General features: G+C 54.0%; 1 protein-coding gene across 2 annotated transcripts in view; it reads left to right on the top strand.

Annotated features, from left to right (window-relative positions):
* Nucleotides 1-22,187, top strand: part of GCN1 (GCN1 activator of EIF2AK4) — a 55,057-nt gene extending 32,870 nt beyond the window's left edge. The window contains exons 34-58 of one of the 2 annotated variants that reach the window (XR_812432.4): nucleotides 967-1,213; nucleotides 1,621-1,742; nucleotides 2,044-2,158; nucleotides 2,885-3,064; nucleotides 5,472-5,692; nucleotides 6,863-6,931; nucleotides 7,116-7,254; nucleotides 7,343-7,539; nucleotides 7,717-7,859; nucleotides 9,168-9,285; nucleotides 9,399-9,614; nucleotides 10,640-10,804; nucleotides 12,450-12,611; nucleotides 12,844-12,936; nucleotides 13,135-13,278; nucleotides 13,370-13,639; nucleotides 13,845-13,958; nucleotides 14,401-14,631; nucleotides 16,207-16,400; nucleotides 16,514-16,628; nucleotides 18,437-18,533; nucleotides 18,869-19,017; nucleotides 19,422-19,529; nucleotides 20,209-20,417; nucleotides 20,722-20,809. Coding sequence is in view for 1 of the 2 variants with exons in the window: in XM_002694522.6 (XP_002694568.2) it covers nucleotides 967-1,213; nucleotides 1,621-1,742; nucleotides 2,044-2,158; nucleotides 2,885-3,064; nucleotides 5,472-5,692; nucleotides 6,863-6,931; nucleotides 7,116-7,254; nucleotides 7,343-7,539; nucleotides 7,717-7,859; nucleotides 9,168-9,285; nucleotides 9,399-9,614; nucleotides 10,640-10,804; nucleotides 12,450-12,611; nucleotides 12,844-12,936; nucleotides 13,135-13,278; nucleotides 13,370-13,639; nucleotides 13,845-13,958; nucleotides 14,401-14,631; nucleotides 16,207-16,400; nucleotides 16,514-16,628; nucleotides 18,437-18,533; nucleotides 18,869-19,017; nucleotides 19,422-19,529; nucleotides 20,722-20,940; nucleotides 21,474-21,599 (3,954 nt within the window). In the remaining variant the exon portion in view is untranslated. Of the gene's footprint in view, nucleotides 1-966; nucleotides 1,214-1,620; nucleotides 1,743-2,043; nucleotides 2,159-2,884; nucleotides 3,065-5,471; nucleotides 5,693-6,862; nucleotides 6,932-7,115; nucleotides 7,255-7,342; nucleotides 7,540-7,716; nucleotides 7,860-9,167; nucleotides 9,286-9,398; nucleotides 9,615-10,639; nucleotides 10,805-12,449; nucleotides 12,612-12,843; nucleotides 12,937-13,134; nucleotides 13,279-13,369; nucleotides 13,640-13,844; nucleotides 13,959-14,400; nucleotides 14,632-16,206; nucleotides 16,401-16,513; nucleotides 16,629-18,436; nucleotides 18,534-18,868; nucleotides 19,018-19,421; nucleotides 19,530-20,208; nucleotides 20,418-20,721; nucleotides 20,941-21,473 lie in introns of those variants that run through there. The other variant, XM_002694522.6, reaches the window with a different exon arrangement.
* The last annotated feature ends 4,251 nt before the right edge of the window (nucleotides 22,188-26,438 follow it).

Genomic DNA, 26,438 nt, shown 5'->3' with positions numbered 1-26,438 from the left:
CACTCCAGTACTCTTGCCTGGAAAATCCCACGGATGGAGGAGCCTGGTAGGCTGTAGTCCATGGGGTCGCTAAGAGTCGGACACGACTGAGCGACTTCCCTTTCACTTTTCACTTTCATGCATTGGAGAAGGAAATGGCAACCCACTCCAGTGTTCTTGCCTGGAGAATCCCAGGGACGGGGGAGCCTGGTGGGCTTCCGTCTATGGGGTCGCACAGAGTCAGACACGACTGAAGTGACTTAGCAGCAGCAGCAGCAGCAGTAATGCAGTTTCAGGCCACAGGGCAAAGGATTTTTTTTTTTCTCTTTCTTGAAGAACACATTACGTGTATTTTCTGTGACTTGCGTTTTGGTCACTTCATTTTGAGCCATCCAGAGTGTCCTCCTCAAAGGCACAGTTGAAAACCATAGGTTTACAGAATCGTGGTCGAATAAGCTGTCAGAGCACCCGGCCTCCAAAGCATCATGCCCAGGGCCCCTAGCCACAGGCCGCCTCTTGGGCCTGGTTGGGCATTCTGAACTTTGTCGGGATGATTGACAGCATCTTCTGGAACCACTCCATTTGGGCCTGGTCCTCTAAGTCCCAGCCCCGTTTCCCTGTGATTCTAACAAATTTGAGAATCGAGAGACTCGGGCTGTTTCTAAGAAGACAAAGTAGCCCACTTCTCTCGGGATCCTTCTTTGTGAGTAAGTTTTTCCGTCCTGAGCCTCCACCCCACCTGCCCAGGCCTTGGTTCTCCCTTCAGACCAGAAACAGCCCCATAACAGCTGATGATTTGGGGGCTCACAGACGTAGCGTGCATCCTGTGGGCACGCACTTCAGACGTGATCATGGGCCCCTGTTGGCCTTTTTGATGCTCCTTGTGGGCTGACAGGCAGTGGCAGAGACTGGCCTGGGGGACCGCATCAGCCGCCAGGCACCGGCTGTGGTTGAGCCTCAGCACTGACGGGCAGGCCCCTCCCCCAGGTCCAGGAATCCGTGGCCAACTGCTTGCCACCCCTCGTCCCTGCCATAAAGGAAGACGCGGGGGGTATGATCCAGAGGCTGATGCAGCAGCTGCTGGAGTCAGACAAGTACGCCGAGCGCAAAGGGGCTGCGTACGGGCTGGCGGGCCTGGTGAAGGGCCTGGGCATCCTGTCGCTGAAGCAGCAGGAGATGATGGCCGCGCTGACCGATGCCATTCAGGACAAGAAGAACTTCCGCCGCCGGGAGGGTGAGTATCTCCAGGCTCGGCCGCTGCCCCCTCCCCGCCCTGGCTGCCTGAGGAGGGAACCTGGCATTTCCTCCCCTGCCAAAGGCTGGCGTCGGGTTGTGTGCTCCTGTGAGCTGTTCCTCCCGGCCACGCCGGTGTGGCCTGGGCGTCCTTGTTTCTGACTCAAGCACCTTCAGCCGAGGGAGACGGTGCTTTTCTCACTGGTGGTGCTTCCCATTCTTGCCTCCTTTCTGTTTGGGGCAGGCAGAGGGCGCTGCTCCCTCCTGAGCGGCCACTGTAGCCCCCCAGCTGCCCTGAGCATTTCTAGAGGGTGAGGAGGGGACGAGGAACTTGTCCTGTGGCTGCCCCATCCCCAGAGGATGTCCCGATCCCAGCCTCACTGCCCCACCTCGCCCTGCCACCCCCAGGAGCCCTCTTTGCCTTCGAGATGCTCTGCACCATGCTGGGGAAGCTCTTTGAGCCGTATGTGGTCCACGTGCTGCCCCATCTGCTGCTCTGCTTTGGGGACGGGAACCAGTATGTGCGGGAGGTAAGTCCTGAGGCTGCGCGGGGCGGGGGTGTGGGGGGCCTTGCCCCACGGGAGCCCCTCTGCCCACCGCTCGAGTGCCGGTCACTGGTGTGGACTCCCCTGGTTCCCAGTGCAGTACGGAAGCCTGGTGAGGTGAGAAACCGCGTCCCTCCTGTCAGTTGCCTGTGTGGGCCGGGGCCCGGGCTCTGACACAGTAGACTCCTGGTGAGCGATGATCACCAGCGGGGCACAAGGTCCAGCCTTAGGCCTTGACCCTGGTGTGCTGGAGAAAGCCCCTGAACGTCTTTTCTCCTCCCTCGAGGCTGCAGATGACTGTGCCAAGGCTGTGATGAGCAACCTGAGTGCTCATGGGGTGAAGCTGGTGCTCCCCTCCTTGTTGGCTGCCCTGGAGGAGGAATCCTGGAGAACCAAAGCCGGTGAGGCTGCTCCTTTGGTGCCGCTGTCTCAGCTTCCTGTTCTGCACAGCACCTTCCCAGGGGTGCAGAGATGCTGCTCTTGTCCTGTGTGCACACCACCCACCCCCCCCACCCTCCCGCCCAGGGGCGAGGCCAGGGCTCTCATCAGGTGGCTTGTTTCTATAATAGTTTGTTCACTTTCGTTCAAGAAACAGGCCTCTGACAAGAACCACAGACCTAAATCAGAAAATCCCAGAGCTCTAAAGTTGGTCTGTGGCTAGGTCTCTGATTCTAAGATCTCTTCCCCTGTTAAGTCCTCTTTTTAAAAATATAATCTTATTTGGAATCCTAACTTGTAAAACGAAGCTGCTCTGCTTTGGGGCGGGTCAGCGTTGGGCGGGGCTCCCCCGTGGTCCTTCAGGCTTTGCCCTACTGTGTCTTGAAAACTCACTCTCTTACTCAGTGGGTGAGCGGACTGAGGACAGAGTAGCTCAGTGAACTGACCTGGGGACACTGCCAGTTCTAGGCTGGGTCTGGCCTCTGTCCCCACCACTGCCCAGGCTCTCACCCGGGCTCCCCCGGCTCAGCCGGCCTCAGGCGCGTCTTGCTCACTTGGCTGGAGCCAAGCCCTGTGCCCTCCCGCTTGGGGAGGAGCAGGCCGCTTCTCCTCTGCCCAGGCAGCCAGCCTGGGTGAACTGCCAGCCTGTGGTTCATGATTTCACACAGGCATGTGTCTGCCGTCTGCAGGGTCGGTGGAGTTGCTCGGGGCCATGGCCTACTGTGCTCCCAAGCAGCTGTCGTCCTGCCTACCCAACATTGTGCCCAAGCTCACAGAGGTGCTCACCGACTCCCACGTCAAAGTGCAGAAGGCTGGGCAGCAGGCGCTCAGGCAGATCGGCTCTGTCATCAGGAACCCAGAGATCCTGGGTACGTAAGGCCTCTCCCACGAGCGCGCGGGCCGTGCTCCTCCCTGTGCTCCTCGACGCTGCAGGGAACGTGCACTTGTTCAGCACAGGCCCTCTGAGGACAGAGACAGTCGCCCTGAGATAACCTTTAAACTCAGGGAAGCCCTTTTCCTACGATAATCAGTGGAAAATAGTTCAGAAGTGGTCTGTTTTCCTGTTGGTCTAGAGCACTCATTGACCATAGAGGTGGGGAAACTGAGGTGTTGACCCGGAGGCAGCTTGATTCTCAGGGAGCCTTGAGATCCGCAGAACTGAATGACAGGCTCTGGATTGCAGCAGCAGCACCCCTCAGGGGTTAGGTTCCAGGGAACTTTGTATTCACGCTCATTCCAGGAGACCTATGATGGAGGGAAGATTAGGGAGCTTACTCTTTAGTATGGTTGTTTCTTGAGTGACTAGGAAAGACTGATTTCTAGAAATAAACCCCAGCCAGCTATGTGGACTTGCAGCACCATACTTGTCAAATTTTAAGCTTCAGCTTAGGGCATTGGTGACCATTCAGTGCGTTTCAGCCTAAGTATTTCCAGACTTGATTTTAATCAGAAAATGATGGGTTTTACGGGAGGAACAGGTAGATGTGGGTTTTGTTGTCGTTCTTTACAATGTCCAACAGCCCTGGGCATTTCTAAGGCCCAGAACCGTCTTATCTCTTATCAAATGAAGGCCTTCCATTTTGGGAATCCAGCCTGGGTCCTTTTTTCTTTTTTTTTTAATTGCAGTGTAATTTGCATAAAATTCACTTTATACAAATGTACAACATAGTGGTTTTTAGCATCTTCGCAAAATTATGTAAGTATCACCACTGTCTAGTTCTGGGGCACTTTCATCGCCCCAGAAAGGAACCCCACACCCATTATTAGGTTTCACTCCTCATTTCCCCTTCTACCTCTAGCCCCCGATGACCCCTAGTCTATTTTCTGTCTCTGAGTTTGCATATCTGGACACTTTATGGAAACAGCATCATACGCTGTGTGACCTTTTATGCCTGGCTTCTGTGTCTAGCATTATGTTTTCAGGGTTCATCCACATGGCAGCATCTGTCAGTGTTTCATCCCTTTCTATGGCCTAATAACGTATCTCGTGTGTGGCTGTGCCATTTTGTGTGTCCATACATCAATTGATGGGTGTTTGCGTTGTTTCCACTTTTTGGTTTTTAATGTTGCTACTAACATTTGTGTTCAAGGTTTTATTTGATTTTTGTTTTTGTAGACATGATTTCAGGTTTCTCGGTTAGATACCTAGAGATGGCATAACTGGGTCATGTGGTAACTGTTCACCTCTTCTAGGGAACTGTTAACCTGGCGGCTGTACCATTCCTGACACACTGAGTAGCTATATACACACGCACAAAGGTGTTCAATTGCCAACACTGTTACCGTCTGTGTTTTTGGTTACAGAAATCCTAGTGGGTATGAAGTGGCATATCACTGTGGTTTTGTTTTGGCCATGCCACATAGCATGCGGGATCTTACTTCCTCAGCCAGGGATCGAACACATGCCCCCTGCAGTGGAAGCACGGAGTCTTAACCACTCATTGTGGTTTTGTTTTACATTTCCCTAATGACTAATGATGTGGAACGTCTTTTCATGTGCTTGTTTTTCATTTGCATATCTTCTTTGGAAAACTGTCTATTCAAATCCTTTGCCCATTTTTAAATTGGGTTATTTAAAAAAAAAAAATTGGGGGTGGGAATGGGGCACCACTCTGCATGGCTTGCTTGTTCTTAGTTCCATAACCAGGGATTGAACCCAGGCCCCCGCAGTGCCGAGTTTTGACCACTGGACCGCCAGGAAATTCCCTTAGAACTCTTGACTGGCGTGTATCTTGTTAGTGGTGAATTCCCTGGACTTGTGGGAAAGATGAGCCAGGTACCCCTCTTGAAATTCCTTCTACTGGGCTGATAACGCTGACTTTGGAGAGCTCATTTTACCTGTGGCGGCTGCTCTGAGTGTTGTGTACCTTATTCCCACCACTGGTTCAGGGGGCCTTTGTCGTCTCCAAACGGTTTTTTTCACAAAGCCTCTTTGGGTTGATGCTGCTTCCTGAGTAAGATCCACGTTGCTAAGTGGCCTCCCCTGGAGGCCTAGCTGGGGCTGTAGCTCAGGGCCACTGAAGCTAGCCGGCAGGCACCCCACCAGCCACAGCTCTGCAGGGCAAGGGGGTGACAGCTGCCGCCCCCACACCACTTCCTCCTGGGGAGCAAGAATAGAATTGCTCTTTGCAGACAGGCTGGCTTCTTCAGCCCCTTGTGGGGCTCTCGGGAAAGGGCCCCTGGCCTCCTTTTCTTCTGACCCATCTAGTGCTGGGGGCTCTGGCAGCTGCCCCACAGACTTGTACCCAGCTGCCTCTCTCTTGTCTGGACACGCAGCCATCGCCCCGGTACTGCTGGACGCCCTGACAGACCCCTCCCGGAAGACCCAGAAGTGCTTGCAGACCTTGCTGGACACCAAGTTTGTCCACTTCATCGATGCACCGTCCCTGGCCCTCATCATGCCCATCGTCCAGAGAGCCTTCCAGGACCGTTCCACGGACACACGGAAGATGGCCGCCCAGATCATTGGCAACATGTACTCCCTGACAGACCAGAAGGTATGGGCCTGTGGGGGGCTCACGCAGGACAGACCGATGGATGCTGGCTCAGGACACACGGTCCCTACCGACAGTAGACGCAGGGCAGCTGTGGGCATTTGATTCCTGATGGTATCAGGGCAGAAGTGGACTGTTTGGGGTAGAGGGTGGAAGTCTGAGCCCTCTGCACATCTTGCAGAGCCCAGCCACACAAGTCTCGATTACCTCCACCCCAAGATGAGGCCCGTCCCCGTGAGCTCCTTTCACCAACTGATGGGGAGGAAAGGTCCAGCCTGGCCTTTGACTTTTCAGGGGTGTTGGGAAAGCGGCTGCCGCTTTGATTGCTGGCAGTGTCTCCTTGTCATAAGCACTGGCTTCTGTGAGCCTCTCAGGAAATTAGCCTCGTTTGAGAGATCTGCTCTGTTCACTCACTCCCAGAGGCTGATGTTTGTGCTCTTAGTACCACAGCTCTGATTTGCTTGCTGAGGCTACAGGCACAAGAGATGAAGTGGAAAGTTAGGTCAATCCTAGGAAATTTGGGAAATTGGAATTTGGAAAACCAAAACATTTTACCCTTAGCCCTCCAGAAGCCTAGACAATTATGTTTTAAAATTACGTTTAAAAATGATATTTCTGAACATAAACGTATGTCCAAGTTATAACGAGTTATTCATAAAACCGAGTCTTAAATAGTTATGTAACATTCCAACAAGTTTATATACCATAACTTACATAATTCTATTGTCGGTCACATAGTGTCCAAGGTTTCTTGCTATTTTAAATGATACTGCAGTGAACATAAGGTTCTTTCTATATTTAAAACTGTTTCTGAAAGTCGAGTGCTGTATCAAGAGACATAAACCTTTTAAGGTAAAGATTGTGCAACTCTGAAAGGAAAGTGCTAAGAGAATCTTGTGGATGCTCAAGGCTGGGCAGCCCTCAGTCCCAGGAGGAGAAAGAGCTCTGAATGGCAGCTGGGGGCTCTCCACCACCTGAGGAGGGCCTGGGGTCCCTCAAAGGTTTTTCCGAGTGATCACTCAGGGCCTTCAGGGAACCAGGGGGATGGAGGGGGTTTTTTATCCCTGTGAGTGCTCCTAGTCAGCAGAGTGGGGTGGTCAAGATCTACCCAGGAACCAGTCTGGAGAAAGTGGGCCTCAGGCCTCCACTGAGTCGCTCCTTCCGTCTTTGCAGGACTTGGCTCCTTACCTGCCAAGCGTGACGCCTGGTCTGAAAGCCTCTCTCCTGGATCCTGTGCCTGAGGTGAGTCTGAGAGGGAAGAGGGCGGGAGCTCATGGCTTTAGCCCCACCCCAGCCAACCGATCGCTAAGAAGCCATAGAAGCTGCGTTTGCATCTGTCTGGTGAAGGGCAGGAGACCCTAGGGACCTCTCCTCATTCCTCTGTGGTCACATCTCCCCACCTTGCCCTCTCTCGGTTCCCTGACAGGTACGGACAGTGTCTGCAAAGGCTCTTGGGGCCATGGTCAAGGGCATGGGGGAGTCATGCTTTGAGGACTTGCTGCCGTGGCTGATGGAGACACTGACCTACGAGCAGAGCTCTGTGGATCGCTCAGGCGCCGCGCAGGGTGAGGCAGGGCGGGCCCAGGGGCCAGACCTGGGAGGCAGTCTGGGGGCCCTGAGGTCCTGTGGGCTCACTCTGTCCCTTTCCTGCAGGGTTGGCTGAGGTCATGGCCGGCTTGGGGGTGGAGAAGTTGGAGAAGCTGATGCCAGAAATTGTGGCTACAGCCAGCAAAGTGGACATTGCCCCCCACGTCCGAGACGGCTACATCATGATGTTCAACTACCTGCCCATCACCTTCGGGGACAAATTCACTCCTTATGTGGGGCCCATCATCCCCTGTATCCTCAAAGTAGGCACCGGTGCCCCCACTGAGGATAGGGCCTAGGGTGGGGCCAGGACACATGCTCTCCCCTGGGGGGCTCGGCTTCTCTGCCAGATGCAGCTGGGGTGGCAGGGAGTCCCATTTTTTCTTGGGTCTCGGTGCCTAGGGGGCAGCAGGTCTGGCTGACACCCGCTCTGTGCACAGGCTCTTGCTGATGAGAACGAGTTTGTGCGTGATACTGCCCTGCGTGCAGGCCAGCGGGTCATCTCCATGTATGCTGAGACGGCCATTGCCCTGCTGCTGCCCCAGCTGGAGCAAGGCCTCTTTGATGACCTCTGGAGAATAAGGTAAGAACTCAGGCGGAAAGACCCAGTGACCATAGCTTTGTGTTTGGGGAACTTACTGAGAAATGAGGGCTTCCCAGGTGGCGCTAGTGGTAAAGACCCACTTGCCAATGCAGGAGATGTAAGTGACATGAGTTCGATCCCTGGGTCAGGATGATCCCCTGGAGGAGGAAGTGGCAACCCACTCCAGTATTCTTGCCTGGGAAATCCCATGGATAGAGGAGTCTGGTAGGCTTTGGTCCGTAGGATTGCAGAGTCAGACACAGCTGAAGTGACTTAGCTCACACACACGCATGCACTGAGAAATGAAAAGCAGAATGTTGCCAAAAGCTCTCAACTTTTCCAGATCCTCATTTTTCACCATTTGGTAACTCTCCAGTTTCCTACAGCAGTGTCTGTAATTCTGATTCTCCTCTAAGATGTTCTTTCTTTTCAGTCCTTCAGTTTGTATCAAAATTTTAAATGTGAATACTTTCTCATCTTGAGATTCTCCTTCTAGGATTTCATTTCAGGGACATATTTAGTCAAGTGCTTAAAGATGTATTTAGAAGGATGTGTGTTTCGATACTGCTTACCATTGGAAAACCTGGGGGTAGGTTCGAAAAAGTCGGGTAGCGTGTCCACACCTTGAACTTTGACCCGGCCATTATGAAGAATGGTGTGAGGACGGCGTCCTGTGTCAGCGGACGCCTTCTGTTGCCGGGTGGGGCGGTGCGGGCCGTGGCCAGGTCCTGTGCAGGCCCACTTTGCACATCCTGTGTGTGGGAGGAGTGTCTGTGTACAGGGTGATTGATGTGTACAGGCTGTCACCGGAGTGTCGGAGCGGTTGCTTGGGTGCTGGCAGTCTGGGCGCTTGTTTACCCTCTCTTTCTTTCTATTTGTTTGTATTAATTGAATTTTCAGTTTGAATACAACTGTTAGTTTTATACTCATTCATTCAAAGAGAAACAGTTTCTCCTAGGCCTCTCCTTACGTCCTACATCCTGATGATCTGCATTCCTGGATTCCCTGTTCATACTTTCCTCTGTGTTCTCTCTCTCTTTAATAACTTTTATTATAGAAATATTTGTATCCACTTTTAAAAATAGCTTGTTCTTTTCCATTATTAAAGTAACGTTCATTAGTACAAAACTTGGAAGGAACATACGTGGGAGACTGTCGAGAAATGACTATAATTTGTGACCTCTCCTGTTCTAAGAGAACCACCACCAGTGTTTGGGGTTCATTTCCTTTCAGTCTCTTTTTCTGGCTGGTGCTTGGCTGAGACTTCCTTCTGCACCCTTATGACTCTGTTCTTGGCCTCCTTCTCAGGTTCAGCTCTGTTCAGCTCCTTGGCGATCTCCTGTTCCACATCTCAGGAGTCACTGGGAAGATGACCACAGAAACTGCCTCAGAGGATGACAACTTTGGAACCGCGCAGTCCAACAAGGTGCACAGCCCCAGTTGACCTTCCTCCCTCTGCTGCTGGTGGGGAGACTCCCTGGCACTCACACCGTGGAGGCTTCACCACCTCTCATTCTGGGCTCCCTTCTGCCACTGCAGGCGATTATCACCGCCCTGGGGGTAGATCGGCGGAACCGGGTGTTGGCGGGGCTGTACATGGGCCGCTCGGACACCCAGCTGGTGGTGCGGCAGGCCTCCCTGCACGTCTGGAAGATTGTGGTCTCTAACACCCCCCGCACCTTGCGTGAGATCCTTCCCACCCTTTTTGGGCTCCTGCTGGGTTTCCTGGCCAGCACATGCGCGGATAAGAGAACAGTAAGTGTCCCGGGCCTGGCTTCTGACCACATAGCCCTGATGCCTCCTTTCAGAGGCTAGAAAGCTGGGTCTGCAGAGAATGGGAGAACAGTGGGGTCCACCATCTAGCAGGGGAACTTTTATTTACTTAGTTATTTAAGAAATATTTCTTAAGCACCTACCATGTGCTAAGTGGAGGCTTAGGACCTTGTAGAGAAGAAAAGCAGCCTTGTGGAGCTGCTGTCTGGCAGAGGAAACGGATATTAATCAAACAGTCACACAAACAAGTGGGAAATGCAGCTATGGCGAGTGCTACATGGCACTGCCAGTGCGTGTACCAGGTCAGCCAACTAGGGGCTCAGGGAAGGCTTCTCAGAAGAAATGATGTTTGAAGACGGACGGTGAGTGAGCATTAGCAGGTGAGGAGGTGATGAAAGACTGTTTGGGACCAAAGGACCAGTGGTTGAGATACCAGGACTGGACACACACAAGCCTTGAGGTGGGCAAGGAATTTGCCCAGAGCAGGGGCTAAGCAAAGGCCAGGGCAGCTGGAGGAGGGCCCCCAGAGCCAATGATCACTTCTGACAGTCCACTCCCAACCCCCGTCCCTGTCAAACAGATTGCATAATTGGCTCTGAACAAGGGTTTGCACACGGCCTCAGAGGAGATGGGTCTTTTTCCCTGAAAGTTGTGATTACAAACCCAGCTCTCCTTTCCTGGGCAAGATCATGAGGGTTAAGTGACTTCCAGGCCACAGTTTTCAATCCAGGGATATCAGCCCTCAACTGGACAACACGTGTTGAGTTTCTTGTTCGTCCATAAGGTGCTGACTCTTTAAGCTGAGTAGGCATGTGTGATGCAGAGAGAATTTTATTTTGTGGTGTTTTGCAAGTACCCTGGGGGCTTTTCACAGGATAGAGGGTTGGGGAAAGTTAAGTCTGGCTCCAATAACATCTGGGAGGTCCTGGGGCCCTCATTCTGGAGTGGCCCACTGGGTGTCCCGGGGTCTGCAGGGAGTCTGTCCTAACTTGAGCTCTGCTCGGCAGATCGCAGCCAGGACGCTGGGAGATCTCGTCCGGAAGTTAGGGGAGAAAATCCTGCCGGAGATCATCCCCATCCTGGAGGAAGGCCTGAGATCTCCCAAGAGTGACGAGAGGCAGGGCGTGTGCATCGGGCTGAGCGAGATCATGAAGTCCACCAGCCGGGATGCGGTGAGCATGTCCTCAGGGCCTGCAGGACCGCCCCCAACTCAGAGGGCCAGGGGGTTGGGATGCGGTGAGCATGTCCTCAGGGCCCGCAGGCCTGCCCCCCACCCCCTCTCAGAGGGCCTGGGGGTGTGGGATGCTGTGAGCATGTCCTCAGGGCCTGCAGGCCTGCCCCCTACCCACCTCAGAGGGCCAGGGGGTGAGGGCTCCAGGAGAAGCTGCTCCATTAACGACACTGCACCCTCAGGGACACGCCAGCCTCACTCCAGAGGGTGCTGTGGACAGTGAGGTGCTGATGGGGCCACAGCGCCCTGGGCTTTCTCACCTCTCAGCTTTCCCATCAGTTTACAGGCTAAGAACTCAGCAATTTAGGGGCGGGGTGGCTTTTGGAGATTGAAGTGGTCTTTCTCTCAGCACTCCTGAGGTGGCTTCAGATTAATCCTTTTGCGTCAGTGCATCAGTTCAGTTCACGTGTGTGGTGTGCTTAGCCGTGAAGGGAGGTGCATGTGTGTGAGAGGTGGAGGGTGGCGGGGAGCAGGAGGGCGTGGAGTAGATGAGAGTGAGCACCCAGTGGGTGGAAACGCGTCGTCTCCAGCAGTGAGATTGTTTCCATATGGCAGCAGTCAAGGGGGGTTGGAGTCTTTCACCGACCCTACTTTTTCTAATTGAGTAGGTTGAGCATAGGCATAGAGCTCTAGATTGGGATGAAAGCGCCAAAGCGATGAGTGGATAGCGGGTCAGAGATGCAAGCACGTGGCCAGTTGCTCAGCCTGAACAGCCTCATCTGATTCTTCTCCTGCATGTGTCAGTACATGTGTGCCATTTGGGGTTTTTATAGTTGCGTTTTTCAAAGAACAAAGGTAAATTCTGTCATCAAATGGGACTGTGATTAATTAAGTAGGTAGTGCCCCAAAGCCTGAGGCCCTGCCCATGACATGGCCACCATATTCAGATTCGGTCCTTAGATTCATGGAGGGGCGTTGCTTTGGTGAAATTGGTTACGGAGTGCACAGAGCAGTTGTTGGCCCCACTGTAGACCCAGAGACTTCATAAGGGACCAGGTATTTGAGTTGAGACTTGAAGAAGGACTTGGAGTTTCCCAAGAGGATGAACAAAGGAGCCTGGGGAGTGGAGGCCAGGTCACTTGGGGCCTCACCGTGGGAAGGAGTTTGGCATTCCCATGAGAGACCAGAGTATCTGGGGAACATGCCAAAAAAAATCAAGACTATTAACTGTTAAGTCCATGGCTCAGTTGGTGAAGAATCTGCCTACAATGCAACACAGAGATGCAGGTTCCATCCCTTCTCGGGAATATCCCTGGGGAAGGCAGTGGCAACCCACTCCAGTGTTCTTGCCTGGAGAATCCCATGGACAGAGGAGCCTGGCGGATTGCAGTCCAGGGAGTCTAAAGAGTCAGACATGACTTAGCAACAAAACAACCACCACTGGGGGAAGGCTCCTTAGGGGCAGATCGCAAATCCTCTCTGCTTTCTCATACTTGTGCATTTCCACAGAAACCAGCTGAGTGAAAAGTCTAGACCCGGCAAGAGTCCAGGAAGCCTGTCTAGGCCAGAGGTCCTCACCACCCCCATCCCCCGCTGACTTCCCCTCCCTCCACCACGTCAGGTTCAGCACTCTCATGCTGTTGCAGGTGCTGTATTTCTCCGAGTCCCTCGTGCCCACGGCGAGGAAGGCTTTGTGTGACCCGCTGGAGGAGGTCAGAGAGGCGGCGGCCAAGACGTTTGAGCAGCTGCACTCCACCATCGGCCACCAGGCCCTGGAGGACATCCTCCCGTTTTTACTGAAGCAGCTGGTGAGTGGCTCCGCCTCACCCCTGCCAGGAGGGGTTCCACCATCTCCGTGGAGGCCGCACGCCAGGGCTGACTCTTGCCAAGGCAGCCAGTGCAGGCTCCAGAGGGAGTGGGTGCACAGGATGGCATTGACTCTCTTGGGGGTCAGGTGGGGGGTGTCGGGGCCAGGGAGGTCCAGACTGCAGAGGCGGGGAGAAGAGCGGCTCCCAGACGTCACCCCATGCCCCTCTGCAGGATGACGAGGAGGTGTCCGAGTTTGCCTTGGATGGTCTGAAGCAGGTGATGGCCATCAAGAGTCGTGTGGTGCTGCCCTACCTCGTGCCCAAGGTAAGTCCCCACACATGGCAACCCTCTCTGGCCCAGCAGCCACAGCCACGTCACCATCCCCAGGTCTACGTGATGACCAGCTCTGAACCTGGATGCTGGGGGAGGCCGGCGACTCTGCAATGGGACAGGATCTCCCAGAGCCCAGCACTGCAGCTGGCATGGGCAGGCCCCACTAAGCTGATGTTCATCGTCCTGCAGCTGACGACCCCGCCCGTCAACACCCGGGTGCTGGCTTTCCTTTCATCTGTGGCGGGTGATGCCCTGACACGTCATCTTGGCGTGATCCTCCCGGCGGTCATGTTGGCCCTGAAGGAGAAGCTGGGGACTCCAGACGAGCAGCTGGTGAGGGGCACAGTCACCCCTGCGGACTCTATCCATGTCCTGTCCCATCCTGGAGGCGTGTGCTCAGCTGAGGTGTCGCCTGTGCTTTTAGGAGATGGCCAACTGTCAGGCCGTGATCCTGTCCGTGGAGGACGACACCGGGCACCGGATCATCATCGAGGACCTGTTGGAAGCCACCCGCAGCCCTGAGGTGGGCATGAGGCAGGCCGCGGCCATCATCCTCAACATCTACTGCTCACGCTCCAAGGCGGACTACACTAGCCACCTGCGGAGCCTGGTCTCAGGCCTGATCCGCCTCTTCAACGACTCCAGCCCCGTGGTTCTGGAGGAGAGCTGGGACGCCCTGAATGCCATCACCAAGGTGAGGGGCTGCTGGACCACCTCTGGTGAAGACAGTTCCAGGCGTTTCTAAGACTAGGTGCTGTCAGCCAGCTTCAGCATCTGTCCATGCGTGGCCAGTCTTACCTGTACTCCCGCCCACCCCCTTCCTTTCCTTCCTCCTGCTGTCTTGAGAGGGCTTGACTTGAACCCTGACATCCTCTTTGCTTTTCCCCGGTGTCCCACAGAAACTGGATGCAGGCAACCAGCTGGCCCTCATTGAGGAACTGCACAAGGAAATCCGGTTCATAGGAAATGAGAGCAGAGGCGAGCACGTGCCAGGCTTCTGCCTCCCGAAGAAGGTGAGCCACGGCCCTGGACAGGGCCCTGTGGGCTTGTGGCCCTCCTCTGCCTTCCCTGGGTCCCCAGCGCTGGGGCTGCTGGAGCAGCTGCGTGTTACTCCATGTAGTGCTCTAGGTGCTGTTGCGCACCTCCACGGACAGCGTGTTTCTTCCCCATGGTGGCCCCGCGGGGACAGGGTCAGAGTTCACCACCTCCAGTTTCAGCTGTGGAGGCCACCTCAGAGCAGATGAGTGACAGGGCTGCAGGGACTCTGCTCTCATCACTGTCAAGTCGAGGAGACTGTTCCCCAGCCAGCACCCTCAGGCCACGACCCTGGCCACCCGACTCGGTCGCTCACAGAGTTGAAGAGAGGGTGGCTGACAGAAGCTCCTGGCTTCGGGTCGGGGACACCCGGGCCCAGAACCTTTGCAATTTGACTCTCAGGTGTGGTTCTCTTGTCAGGGGGTAACGTCCATCCTTCCGGTGCTGCGGGAGGGGGTCCTGACTGGCAGCCCGGAACAGAAGGAGGAAGCTGCCAAAGCGTTAGGCTTGGTGATCCGCCTGACCTCGGCGGACGCCCTGCGGCCATCCGTGGTCAACATCACTGGCCCTCTGATTCGCATCCTGGGGGACCGGTTCAGCTGGAACGTGAAGGCGGCTCTGCTCGAGACACTCAGCCTCTTGCTGGCCAAGGTGAGGACTGACAGGTTCACTTGGTCCACGCGGATCTTAGAGCACAGATCTGTGCACAGGAGACCGGCACCCACTGTGCTGTGCAGGCAGAGTGACAGCTCTGCCTGGGAGTCGGCAGAGCAGAGGGAGCAAAGACCTTGGTCTCTAGACTCACCACACATGGTCAAGTCCAGGTCTACCACTTGGCAGATGTGTGGCCAGAATGACCTCAGAGTCTGCTCCTTCACTTGTGTTTTGAGGGTACAACACTGCTTGTCTCTCAAAGGGCTGTGAGATACGGGGCTCAGGTGAAATAACATCTAATGACACGTTCTAACTCAACACACCAGCGTGTGTGTGTCTGATAATCGCTTTTATTAGAAGTGGTTGATTCAAAGGACAAAATCCAGGGCCATGTGAGTACAATAGAAACTTTGTTCACATACATTTCCCATCTTTATGACTACCTTATAAAGGGAGATGAAGAGAATATGAGGAGAGAACGCAAAGGAAGTCCAAGAGCAACTGCAGTAACTTCAGTTTTTGCCCAAAGTGTCAGAAGTGAAGCAACACATTAACTATTTCTGATACTTTACAGGCCAATAATTAAAGCCTTTAGGCTTAGAGAGTTATAAACAGCCAAGATTTATTTTGTTAAAAAAAATTGTTACTTGTGGTTTGGAAACAAAAGCTTAAGAGAGTGGTAGCTCTTTTCCTTCTGTGAGAAAAGTGTGGGGGAGCAACTTCCCAGCTAAAAAATGGGACTGTGAGCATCAGCCTCGTTCTCTTGGAAATTGTTTTTTCTTTTTTCTTTTTATTTAAAGTATCATCTTTATCTTCCATTCTGTGCCGTGTGTGTGTGTGTGTGTGTGTGTGTGTGAATTCTGTGTCCAGATGGAACCTTTCCCTCCTGGAGTTTGTCCCACAGGCTGTGAGCCAGGTGTCACCGTGGGCAGGTGGCTCTCACCGCAGCTTTGCTAGCTTTATTCTGTGGTCCGCCTCCCAGCAGCCTGCAGCCCCAACCCCAGTGTCTCTAGACCGTAAATGGCATTGAGCCTCCAAACAGCTTCTTTTTCCTTCCCTTTTAGCCTTGAGTAGATCTTTCCTCTGGGACCCATCTGTAGTTTGTCACAGACGTGCGTCTTTTCCTGTACGTGGTCAGGACTCAGACTGGATTGTCAGTGCATAGGTGCACGTGTGTACAGGGATGACCTCCCGAAGCCACCTGTTCTGTAGGATTGTGTGCAGTAGGTGGCACCTGACCTGTTTATCTGCCTTTGCAGAATGTTCTTCCACGGTACTGACAGGTCTGCTGGCCCGCTCTGTAATGTATTCAGAGCCGGGGGTTTCGAGTCACTTGTCCACGTGGGCAGAGCTCCCCTAAGCTGAGCGGATGGTTCCCCACCCGTGGGAAGCTGGAAGCAGAAGAGGAGGCTGAGGGGACCCTCTGTGCTGGGCTCCCCCATCTTGTGGCGCCTCTACTCCTAGCCTGAATGTGGAGCCCCGCAGGTTTGGGGTGCTCTGTTTTGATGCCTGTGTGCCCTGTGGCCTGCACTCCCCTTCAGCCGGGCTCTGGGATGGGGGTCTCTCTGACAGGTCGGGATCGCCCTGAAGCCCTTCCTGCCCCAGCTGCAGACCACCTTCACCAAAGCCCTGCAGGACTCTAACCGCGGCGTGCGCCTGAAGGCCGCCGATGCGCTAGGAAAGCTCATTTCCATCCACATCAAGGTGGATCCTCTTTTCATGGAGCTGCTGAATGGCATCCGGGTCATGGAGGACCCAGGCGTCAGGTGAGGCGCTGGCGCGGGGAGAGCTGTGGCCCTGGGGCGGCCTGGCCCTGCCTGTGCAGTGGGAGCGTGGGTGGAGGACAGCCAGGTTTGAGTCGGGCACGTTGGTTCTGCAGGGACACCATGCTGCAGGCCCTGAGGTTTGTGATTCAGGGAGCGGGGGCCAAAGTGGATGTGGTCATCCGGAAAAACATCGTCTCGCTCCTGCTGAGCATGCTGGGACACGACGAGGTACTGCCGCAGGTGGACGCGGGGCGCGCGGGCTGGGCTGGTTTCCCTTCCCTTGGGCTGGTGTCTCTGCCTCGAGAAGCAGAACCTGGTCAGGAGTGATCATCACTCCCGACATTCGTGTCACTCTGGTTTGCCACACCTCTGGTCTTGAGGGAGATAGGCACTTAGTGTTGATATGGACGACGTATCATATAGGTAAGGGAACCTAAGGTTTCTAAAGTCCCAGGTCTCGTTCATTTGTTCTCCAGTCTTAAGTCGCTTCCCCTGCTCTGCCCCTCATTTCCCCAGTTGTCAAATGAAGAGTTTTGTTTTTTGGCTCGAGAAACATTTGCTGATGTGCAGAGCCTTGCCCATAGGTGAATGAAGTGTGGGCACAGCCCCGAGGAAACAGTGTCTGGTGTCTGTCCAGAGGGGGTGTTCAGCCCTGTTTGTGAGGGGCAGACTGACCTGGGGCCGTGCCCTACCATGTGTTAGAGTGAGAACTGGGACTGAGCCCATGACTCCTGGTTCTCAGTCCCAAGGCCCTTCCTGGCCCAGTCTGCAAGCATCTGTGAAGTACCAGTTGGCTGCCTTGTGCTCTGGTGAGCCCCAAAGCGGTTGAGTCTTTGAGAAGGATTTTCTCTTTCCCCTTTGACAGACGTCTCTCTGCCATGTCACCAGATTGACACTGTGGGGCTGATCTCTGGAGGGAGGCCTTGGGGTTTGCGCGGAGCTGCACCTCGTTTGCCCATGCCCGGGGCCGGTTATCCCCTGCAGCTGAGGCCCCGGCCTTTTGTGGCACAGAAGGGAGCCTCTGCCTTCTTTTGGTCACGGTCTGTCAGGGTTTTATAGGGCCACTCACAGTGCAAGCAAAAGTTAGTACGCAAACCAATTTGCATTTCACCACAATGGAGCTTAAAATAGACTCCTTTGAGAGAGTGGGTGTTGTGTCAGAGAGAGCCAGCTTTAGCCTCGCGTGACACCTGGGAGCTCAGAGGCCCAGACTGCAGGCCGGCCACCCTCCTCCCCCTCAGAACTTCAGCTGGATCAGAGGTGGCAATCCAGGGTGCCGGCCTGGCTCATGCCTCCCCATGGGCCCTTGAGGCCCTGGTTGGTTCTTTGGTTGTTTTGTTTGGGAGAGGCACGCCAAGTTGGCACTTCGAATATTATAGCACGTAACCCAAAATCCTCTGCACAGCATCCTGTAGTGAGCCAGCAGGGAGAGCCGCCAGGAAGCGCTTATGTACGAGACTTTGGTTTTGACACAGAACCCTCAGCCTTTCCCTATTGCCTTGGGCTGATTAGAGCTTCAGTTTGACTTCCCAGGACAGACCCACACAACGTTGGGGCAGCAGGGAGCCTCTCTGGACACAGGCGGACACATGAGAGGTTTGGGAGTGGGGTGGGGTGGGGTGAGGTTGAGGTGGAGCTCCCAGTGGTCCTCTAACCACCTTCCCTGAGGACTGTGGGCAGAGCTTGCATCCCTTCCCACCTCACAGGGCTGTTGATAGTAACTGAGATAATAAACGTGAAGTATTCAGGCTTGTAAGAAGAAAGGTGCTATGTAAATACAGTTATTGTTGCTATTATGATGATGATCACCATATGCACACATGCTGGAGTTTTCTATAATTAAGTTAAGTGCTGGGTGTGTAATTTTTAACTCGGTGCCGAGTGGCAGCCGCAGTGAGTGGCAGCCCTGCTCTGGCGGCGGGAGTGAGTGTGCCTGCAGGGAAGACTGGACTTGGCGTCCGCCTCCCTCCCGCCCTGGTGCCCGTGGAGCCCATGTGAGGTGGCACCCTGGTTCACTACCTTCTCTGCCCCGTCAGGACAACACGCGCATCTCCTCGGCCGGGTGCCTGGGGGAGCTATGTGCCTTTCTGACGGAAGAGGAGCTCAGCACTGTTCTTCAGCAGTACTTGCTGGGTAGGCCTCTTGTGTGCACTTTTCGGGGCCTCTCTGTCTCCCCTGCCCCTCAGAGGATCTTCTGGCAGCTGGACCACCCTCTCCTTGGAAATGTCAAAACGGAGTTTCCAGGGGTCTTGCAGCCCGGAGCGTCTCTGCTCCGAGGACGCAGCTGTGGTTGGGAGTGGCCTGTGAGGGATGGCCGCTCGGCGGCCACTTCGGGCAGGGAGGTCTGTGTGCAGTGAGGACTGGGGTTCCCACCAGGCTCCGAGCTGACACACGAGTCTCAGGTGGTGGAGGTGGGCTTCGCGGGCGGTAGACGGTGCAGGTCAGCCCCCCTGTGTCCTTCCACCCAGCGGATGTGTCTGGCATTGACTGGATGGTTCGGCATGGGCGGAGCCTGGCTCTCTCCGTGGCTGTGAGCGTGGCTCCTGGCAGACTCTGCGTAGGCAAGTATGGCAGCGACGTCCAGGACATGATCCTCAGCAATGCCATGGCAGACAGGGTAAGGCTTTGGGGCAGCCAGACCAGGTGGTCAGAATTTCACTCTTGCCAGTAACTTCCTGTGCCCTGGGACCAGTGCTTGGTCTCCCTGGGCACCAGGTTCATCATCTAAATAGTGAGGAGTTTGGGTTGGAGCATCCAGAGGTCCCTTCTAGGCCAGAAAGTCTCTGATTCTGTTTCTGGGAACTAGTGTCTCAGGCTTTGTTCACCTGCCCCACAGCCAGGCAGAAGCTCTTTATGAGAGCTGTCAAAAGGTCTTGGAGATGATGTAGTCAGGGGTGGGGTGGGGACTGGTGGTGGAGAGCCAGGGTCCCCGGAAATGCCTGGGGAAGGGATGGTGTATGGCCCTGCTGCCCCAAGGAGGGAGCCGGAGGCACCCTGTCTAGCTCTCTGCTCACTTTCCAGATCCCCATCGCCGTGAGTGGGGTCCGGGGCATGGGCTTCCTGATGAAGCACCACATCGAGACCGGAGGAGGACAGTTGCCGGCCAAACTCTCCAGCCTGTTCATTAAGGTGAGTGGGGCAGCTTGGCTCATGAGACGGATCTGTGACCAGAAGACACCGGAAGTGTGTCCGTGTGTTCCAGGCACTCTGAGGGTGGCCTGCAGGGCTGGGGGGTGGGGGGTCTCTGAGCCCGTAGGGCTGGGGTGCAGAATGGTCTCTGGAAGACTGCCCAACTTTTTCTTTTGGCCCAACTTTTTGTCAAGAGTCTCCCATAGATCCATGACCCCAAATCAAGTTAAGAACCTCTATTTTAGGCATTCTTTCTAGGTACCCCAATTTTTCAAACTTTGGGGCAGACCTGGGTTCAAATTTATCTTTGCTTTCCTGCCTCCCTTTAGTAGGCGTGACAGTAATTAGAAGGCATGGCTACTCTGGTGGCTGCAGGACCCGCTTGGGAAAGCTGGGGAGCCTGGCAGAGGGGTCTTCAGCATCTGCGTGATAGAGCATACTGCTCGAACGCTGGTGTGCACACAGAGCCAGAACCTACGTTTTAAGAAATGCAGCCGAGCCCGCCTTTCTTTCTACACCCTGCCTTTGTAACCAGCTCCCGGGCAGTCAGTGGCCCTGGTGCACTGGCCTCACTCTGAGCAGGGAGGCTCCCACGGCTGCTGTCCCCACCCTGCAGACACCCAGAGAGGAGGGTGTACAGGGCCCTGATTGGACTGAGCCTGTATCACCCCGCATGCAGCTGTCGTCAGTGTTTATTACTGAGGACCTGCTGTGCTCCTGGCCGGGCTAGACCCTGAAGTACAGAGGTGAACGGGGCAGACAAGATCTCTGGAGGCGGAGGTACACAAAGAGCCTGTGGGAGGGCCCTCATCTAGATAGGGCTGTCGGGGAGATGCCTGAAGGCTGACATCTGAGCCGAGGCCTGAAGGATGAGAGGGGACCAACCAGGTGAGGATCTGGGGCAAGCACGTCCCAGGTAGTGGGACCCGCCAGTGCAGGGGCGCAAGGCAGGAAGCAGCGTGGGGTGTTTGAGGAAGTTGGAAGCCCTTGTGGGCTGAGAGTGCCGAGCCGAGGAGAGGGTGGTGTGAGATGACGTGGAGGAGGTAGGGTCTGAACACACCCAGCCGCCCTCTCACAGTGGGAATGCTGTGGAGGGAGCAGGGGGTCAGGTCCCACGACGAGGGCAGAGCCTGGGCTGTGGCGAGGAGCAGGCTGGATGTGCCTGATGGAAAGCCCACGCTCCTCTTCACAGTGTCTGCAGAACCCATCCAGTGACATCAGGTTGGTGGCTGAGAAGATGATCTGGTGGGCAAACAAGGACCCGCTGCCTGCCCTGGACCCCCAGGCCATCAAGCCCATCCTGAAGGCCCTCCTGGACAACACCAAGGATAAAAACACCGTCGTCAGGGCCTACAGCGACCAGGCGATTGTCAACCTCCTCAAGATGAGGCAGGGAGAGGAGGTGTTTCAGGTGGGAGCCTGGGACTGGTGGGCCTCCCCACAGCTTCTGGGCGCTTGTCTTGTGGGCCTTCTGCATGACAGTGTTTAAGGCTTGTACTCTGCCACCCCATAGGCATGAGTGTTGATGGGCAGATAGTCATCTGGTAGTCATCTGGTCTGGTGCCTAAAAACACTCCCTCTATTCCTGAGGTGTTGAGATTCCTTTCAGCAGCAGGGTTCCTCCTCCAAGTAAAATCTCAGGTGGCTCCCAAACCTGTAACAGACCTCCCAGGGCTGCCTGTTGAGGCCCAGAGTTCTGTCCCTCAGCCCCCTGCCTGCTGAGCCACCTTTGAAGCGCTGAGCACTCCAGGCCCCACTCTATCATCGGCTCGGGGTGTGAGGCCTGCATGTCTTGGCTGTCTCTGGATCCACTCGATTTTCTTCCTTTGCCAGGGTCCCCCTCAGTGGTTCTAGTTCTGGGTTCGCGTTCAGTGTTGTCTTTGATTGGAGAAAGCTGAAGCCATATTTTCTCATTTTGTCTCCTCATTTCCCTCCTCCCCCCAGTCCCTCTGCAAGATCCTGGATGTGGCCAGCTTGGAAGTGCTGAATGAATGCAACCGGAGGTCTCTGAAGAAGCTGGCCGGCCAGGCTGACTCCACAGAGCAGGTGGACGACACCATCCTGACCTGACGGACCCAGGCCCGTCCGCTGGGCTTTGCATCAGCATTTCAGCTCCACCTTTTTGTTCACTGTTTTCATTTTTGAAAATACATTTGTTCTGATGGGGAGCTTAGGAGATGGCGTTCCCAGAAAGTATTTTAATGTATCAACAGACCACAGCCAAAGCCTTAAATCAAACCTACACACAACTGAAAATTGCCTCCTCCATCTCTCACTCTTTTCTTTGGAGAAGACAAGAAAAAGCACACGCATGAGCCTCGCCCAGCGGTCACCAGGAGCTGCTTGTCCACTCTGCGTGGCTGGGTCCAGAACGTGAGGCTCAGACGTCTGCCTCCTGGTCTCTTGTGCCAGAGCTCTGGCTCCAGGGCCAGTGCTTCCAACCTCTGCCTAGATCCCGAGGGGGCAGAGAACTGCAGAGGCCTGCCCGTGCAGTGTCTCAGCGTGGCTTTTCAGCATTGTGCAGCTCACCTGGATCTGACCCATCAGGTGACAGGGACAAAACTTGCACAGCCCTAGTAGTTTGCAAGTTGGGGGAGGGGAATAGGTTTAAACGCAGGTAGTTTGAAGGAGGGATGTTGAATAAAGGCTTTGATTTGATCTTGATAAGCAGATTTTTAAAAATCTCCGAACATCCACTAAACATGAAGCTTCGTGCATCAGGAGCAAGGCAAGGGTGCGTGCAGCTGTCCCCGTGAGCACAGGCAACTCTGATTTCTGGGCGTCTCTCCTGCTCTCTGAAGTCTCATAGATACCTGCAGCCACCGGATCTCAAGAGGGCTGCAGTCAGACCTGAGATCTCACTGGTGTGGAGATCCTAGGGGTTGAATCAGCCGCCTCCCTGTTCTGTCCTGACTCAGAAAGGTAGGCAGCTTCTGAGAGTCGAGTTTTACAGAGAAAGTCTTCCCTTCTGTGGAATAAGAACAAACCACATTCCTGTAATCAGAATTGCAAGAGGAAACCAAAGTCGCAGTTGAGCATCTGCCTCCTTTATGAATGACTTCCTTCCTCCTGGTTCTTAGAAGGCTTGTGATCCAGGCGTCCTGTCTGACGGAGCCCGCCCCTCCGGGCCCCAGTGACGCAAGTGTTCCTGGGCTATTTTCCCTGGTCACAATACGGAACAAAACTTGTACCAAAATTTCTGGTATGAGCTGTAAAAGGAAGGGAAAAAATGAAACATGGTGGGAGCGAGCTCACGTTATAAAAGGCCTAAAGTACTATACCAAAAAACAAACAAAAGCGAGGCTTTGCTTATTAATAATGCAGCGGAGGTAGAAAGCCTTGTGACTCAGCACTTCTGATGAATAAGACAGGTGACCTCTGAGGTGCCTGAGCCTTGTGTGTCACAGGACTTCCTGTTTTCTTGCAGCAGACGTGGTCTCCACGGGCTCGTTGGAACTGTGGAGTCCCAGGGCTGGAAGGGACCTTGAGAGGACAGCTGAGCCGGTCCCCACGGCCAAAGCAGCCAATGGTTACAGCTTTGGTAGCCATGGTAACTGTCCTCTGCTCCTGGGATTCAGATGATTGCCGGCAGGCTCCCAGCTGCCTGGGGCATATGTCCAGCAAGCCAGTTGCAGCTGCAGTCACCTCTGCCGGTCAGCCCTGGGGAGGCAGGTGGAGTTCTCATGGGAGGGAGGGGTTGTGGGCTGGGAAGCCTCTTTGAAGCGCCCGAGGTGTGTCCAGTGCTTCCTCCAGGATCTTAGAGCAGACACTTGTGTCCACCTCTGGTGTGCTGTCCCTAGTCTGAAATCGGGAGAGCCTGATGGTACTTACAGCTGGAGGACTCTGAGTAAGCAAAGTCCAAACCTGCCTAGTGGCTCAGACAGTAAAGAATCTGCTCGTAATGCAGGCGACCCAGGTTCAGTCCCTGGGTCGGGAAGATCCCTTGGAGAAGGGCATGGCTACCTACTCCAATATTCTTGCCTGGAGAATCCCACAGACACAGGAGCCTGGCGAGCTACAGTCCATGGGGTCACAAAGAGTCAGACATGGCTGAGCAACTAACACACTGACATTTTCAAAGGAGAAACACCGGGTTCCCATTCAGAGACTGGAGGACAATGAGATCTCTCTATTCAGGATGGATGGACGGATGAAGGTTGATTCACAGACGGAGATGACTCAGAATCCTGGAGTGCACTGACTTGCATCCCCAGAGTCTGAAAGTGGGCTGCAAAGGGCTGTCACAGCCATGCCAGTGGAGCAGGTTAAGGGGATCCCACCAGCCCACAATTACTGCGGTCCTGAAAACAGCTGCCCAGACCGAACACCCTGGAGGAGAAGGAGCTTGGCAGCAGAGAATGAAGCCATCTGCCCTGGTGGTTCGTAGGGCTGTTTAGCCTCAGAGGAGTCGCCCAGCCTTTCTGGGCCAGTTTTCTCATCTGCAAAATGAGGAATTTGGAATGGAAGCTCCCCATATGTCTTAAAGTTATCCTTTAGGGGTTAATAGTAATTATAACAGGTGCCGTTTGGCTTTTTTTTTTTTCCCCCCACTTAACACACTCAATCTGTGGAGTAGGTTCTCTAGTTAGGACTTTTTTCCTGAGGAGGAAACTGAGGCACGGGATAGTCATAAGTGGCAGTCTGTCCCCAGAGCCACTCGTGTTCTTAGCTTGGCTCTTCCTCCCGCTGCGCTGGCTAGCTGGGCACAAGCCTTGTCTTGTGCCACTCTATAGACTGGTCCTGCAGGCCTCTCTTGTCCTGCAGTGCACGAGGTGAAGTGCCGAGGCGGCTCCAGGTGACTGGCCAGGGGCCTGAGCCACCCCAGGCCTTCCCCCGTGGCTCTGCAGGCTGATCCATACCTCACCCTGTATATAGGACACTTCCAACACTTCCTGTTGTTAGAAAAGACACTTCTCTGAGACTTTTGTGAGAGAGGGGACCCCTGTCTTTGTCTGCCATGTGTTAGAAGGGCAGTGACAAGATGGTGTGCCTTTAGCTAATCTGGAGAAAACTAAGCTGAGCATTCTTAACCTTTTAACTTTGGGAGCCTCTGGAATCTTGGTGTTGAGACTGTTTTAAAATGTAGGGGAGTGTGACGTGGTTCACGTCCCTTGTTCCCTTCATCCCACTGCCAAGATGCTGGAGGGTTTGGGAGAGGGCAGGGGATCTGCAGAGTCAACACTATTTCATTGGTAGGGATTTGGGGACATTATTTTACTGAGTGGATGTCAAAACAAGACAGGCGGTTGGGGATGTTTTTCTTCTAACTAGGGTTCTGTGTGGACTGGTCTTTAACTGCTCCAAGCCTTTCTAAGTAAGAGCAATAGGAAAAACAGGAACCAGCCTAACAGGTTCTAAAATATTTTTAAGGAAACACAGCTGTTTCTTTAAAATCCTCATACAGAGCACCCTGGTGGAGCTGCATGGACTTGGAAGTCAGGTTTAAACCTTAACTTGACTGCTTCATGTTAATCCAGAGCACGTCCCCTAACCTCTCAGAACGTGTCCTCGTCTGGACAGTGACAGTCCAGCCCCCCAGGCTGTCTGGAGTGGGTGAGGTAACGCCCTCTACATGGCCGGGCCCGCAGGAGGTGCTGCACATGTGGATGGTGTGAGTAAAGCGAGGTGTGTGGACAAAAAGTGAACCATGGGCACCTAGTGCTCTGCTAGTGCTCCGATCTGGGGGTAACCGTGGGCCCAGAATTTGCAGATGCTAAGTTTTTGAGCCCAAGTTTTGAAAAGCCATCAACCTAGAGTCAGATCTTTCTGGCGGATTGATTACTGTGTTTGAATGATACCACCCTTATGGCAGAAAGTGAAGAGGAACTAAAAAGCCTCTTGATGAAAGTGAAAGAGGAGAGTGAAAAAGTTGGCTTAAAGCTCAACATTCAGAAAACTAAGATCATGGCATCCGGTCCCATCACTTCATGGGAAATAGATGGGGAAACAGTGTCAGACTTTATTTTTGGGGGCTCCAAAATCACTGCAGATGGTGACTGCAGCCGTGAAATTAAAAGATGCTTCTTGGAAGGAAAGTTATGACCAACCTAGATAGCATATTCAAAAGCAGAGACATTACTTGGCCAACAAAGTTCTGTCTAGTCAAGGCTATGGTTTTTCCTGTGGTCATGTATGGATGTGAGAGTTGGACTGTGAAGAAAGCTGAGCGCCGAAGAATTGATGCTTTTGAACTGTGGTGTTGGAGAAGACTCTTGAGAGTCCCTTAGACTGCAAGGAAATCCAACCAGTCCATTCTAAAGGAGATCAGTCCTGGGTGTTCTTTGGAAGGACTGATGCTAAAGCTGAAACTCCAATACTTTGGCCACCTGATGTAAAGAGTTGACTCATTGGAAAAGACCCTGATACTGGGAGGCATTGGGGGCAGGAGGAGAAGGGGATGACAGGATGAAATGGCTGGATGGCATCACTGACTCAATGGATATGAGTTTGAGTGAACTCTGGGAGTTGGTGATGGACAGGGAGGCCTGGCGTGCTGCGATTCATGGGGTCGCAAGGAGTCGGACACGACTGAGCGACTGAACTGAACTGAAACACTGAAAGAGAGGCACGTAAGCACGTGGACAGGTCTTCACTGTGCCTGGGCTGGACAGCAGTCCTGTCATTGCTGAAGCAGGAGAGGCTGGGAGCCAGCCCCTGTTTTATGAGGAGAAATGCTGGACTGGATGAGTTATAAGCTGGAATCAAGACAGGAGGGAAAAACATCAACAACCTCAGATGTGCAGATGATACCACTCTAATGGCAGAAAGCAAAGAGGAACTAAAGAGTTCTTGATGAGGGTGAAGGAAGAGTGAAAGAGCCAGCTTAAAACTCAATATTAAAAAAAAAATTAAGATCATGGCATGTGGCCCCATTACTTGATGGCAAATAGAAGGGGAAAAGGTGGAAGT

This window comes from Bos taurus, chromosome 17, assembly GCF_002263795.3.
Source record: "Bos taurus isolate L1 Dominette 01449 registration number 42190680 breed Hereford chromosome 17, ARS-UCD2.0, whole genome shotgun sequence".
Taxonomy (NCBI): Eukaryota; Metazoa; Chordata; class Mammalia; order Artiodactyla; family Bovidae; genus Bos; species Bos taurus.
Note: the sequence above shows the minus strand (reverse complement) of the source record. Positions and strands in the feature narration are given on the sequence as shown.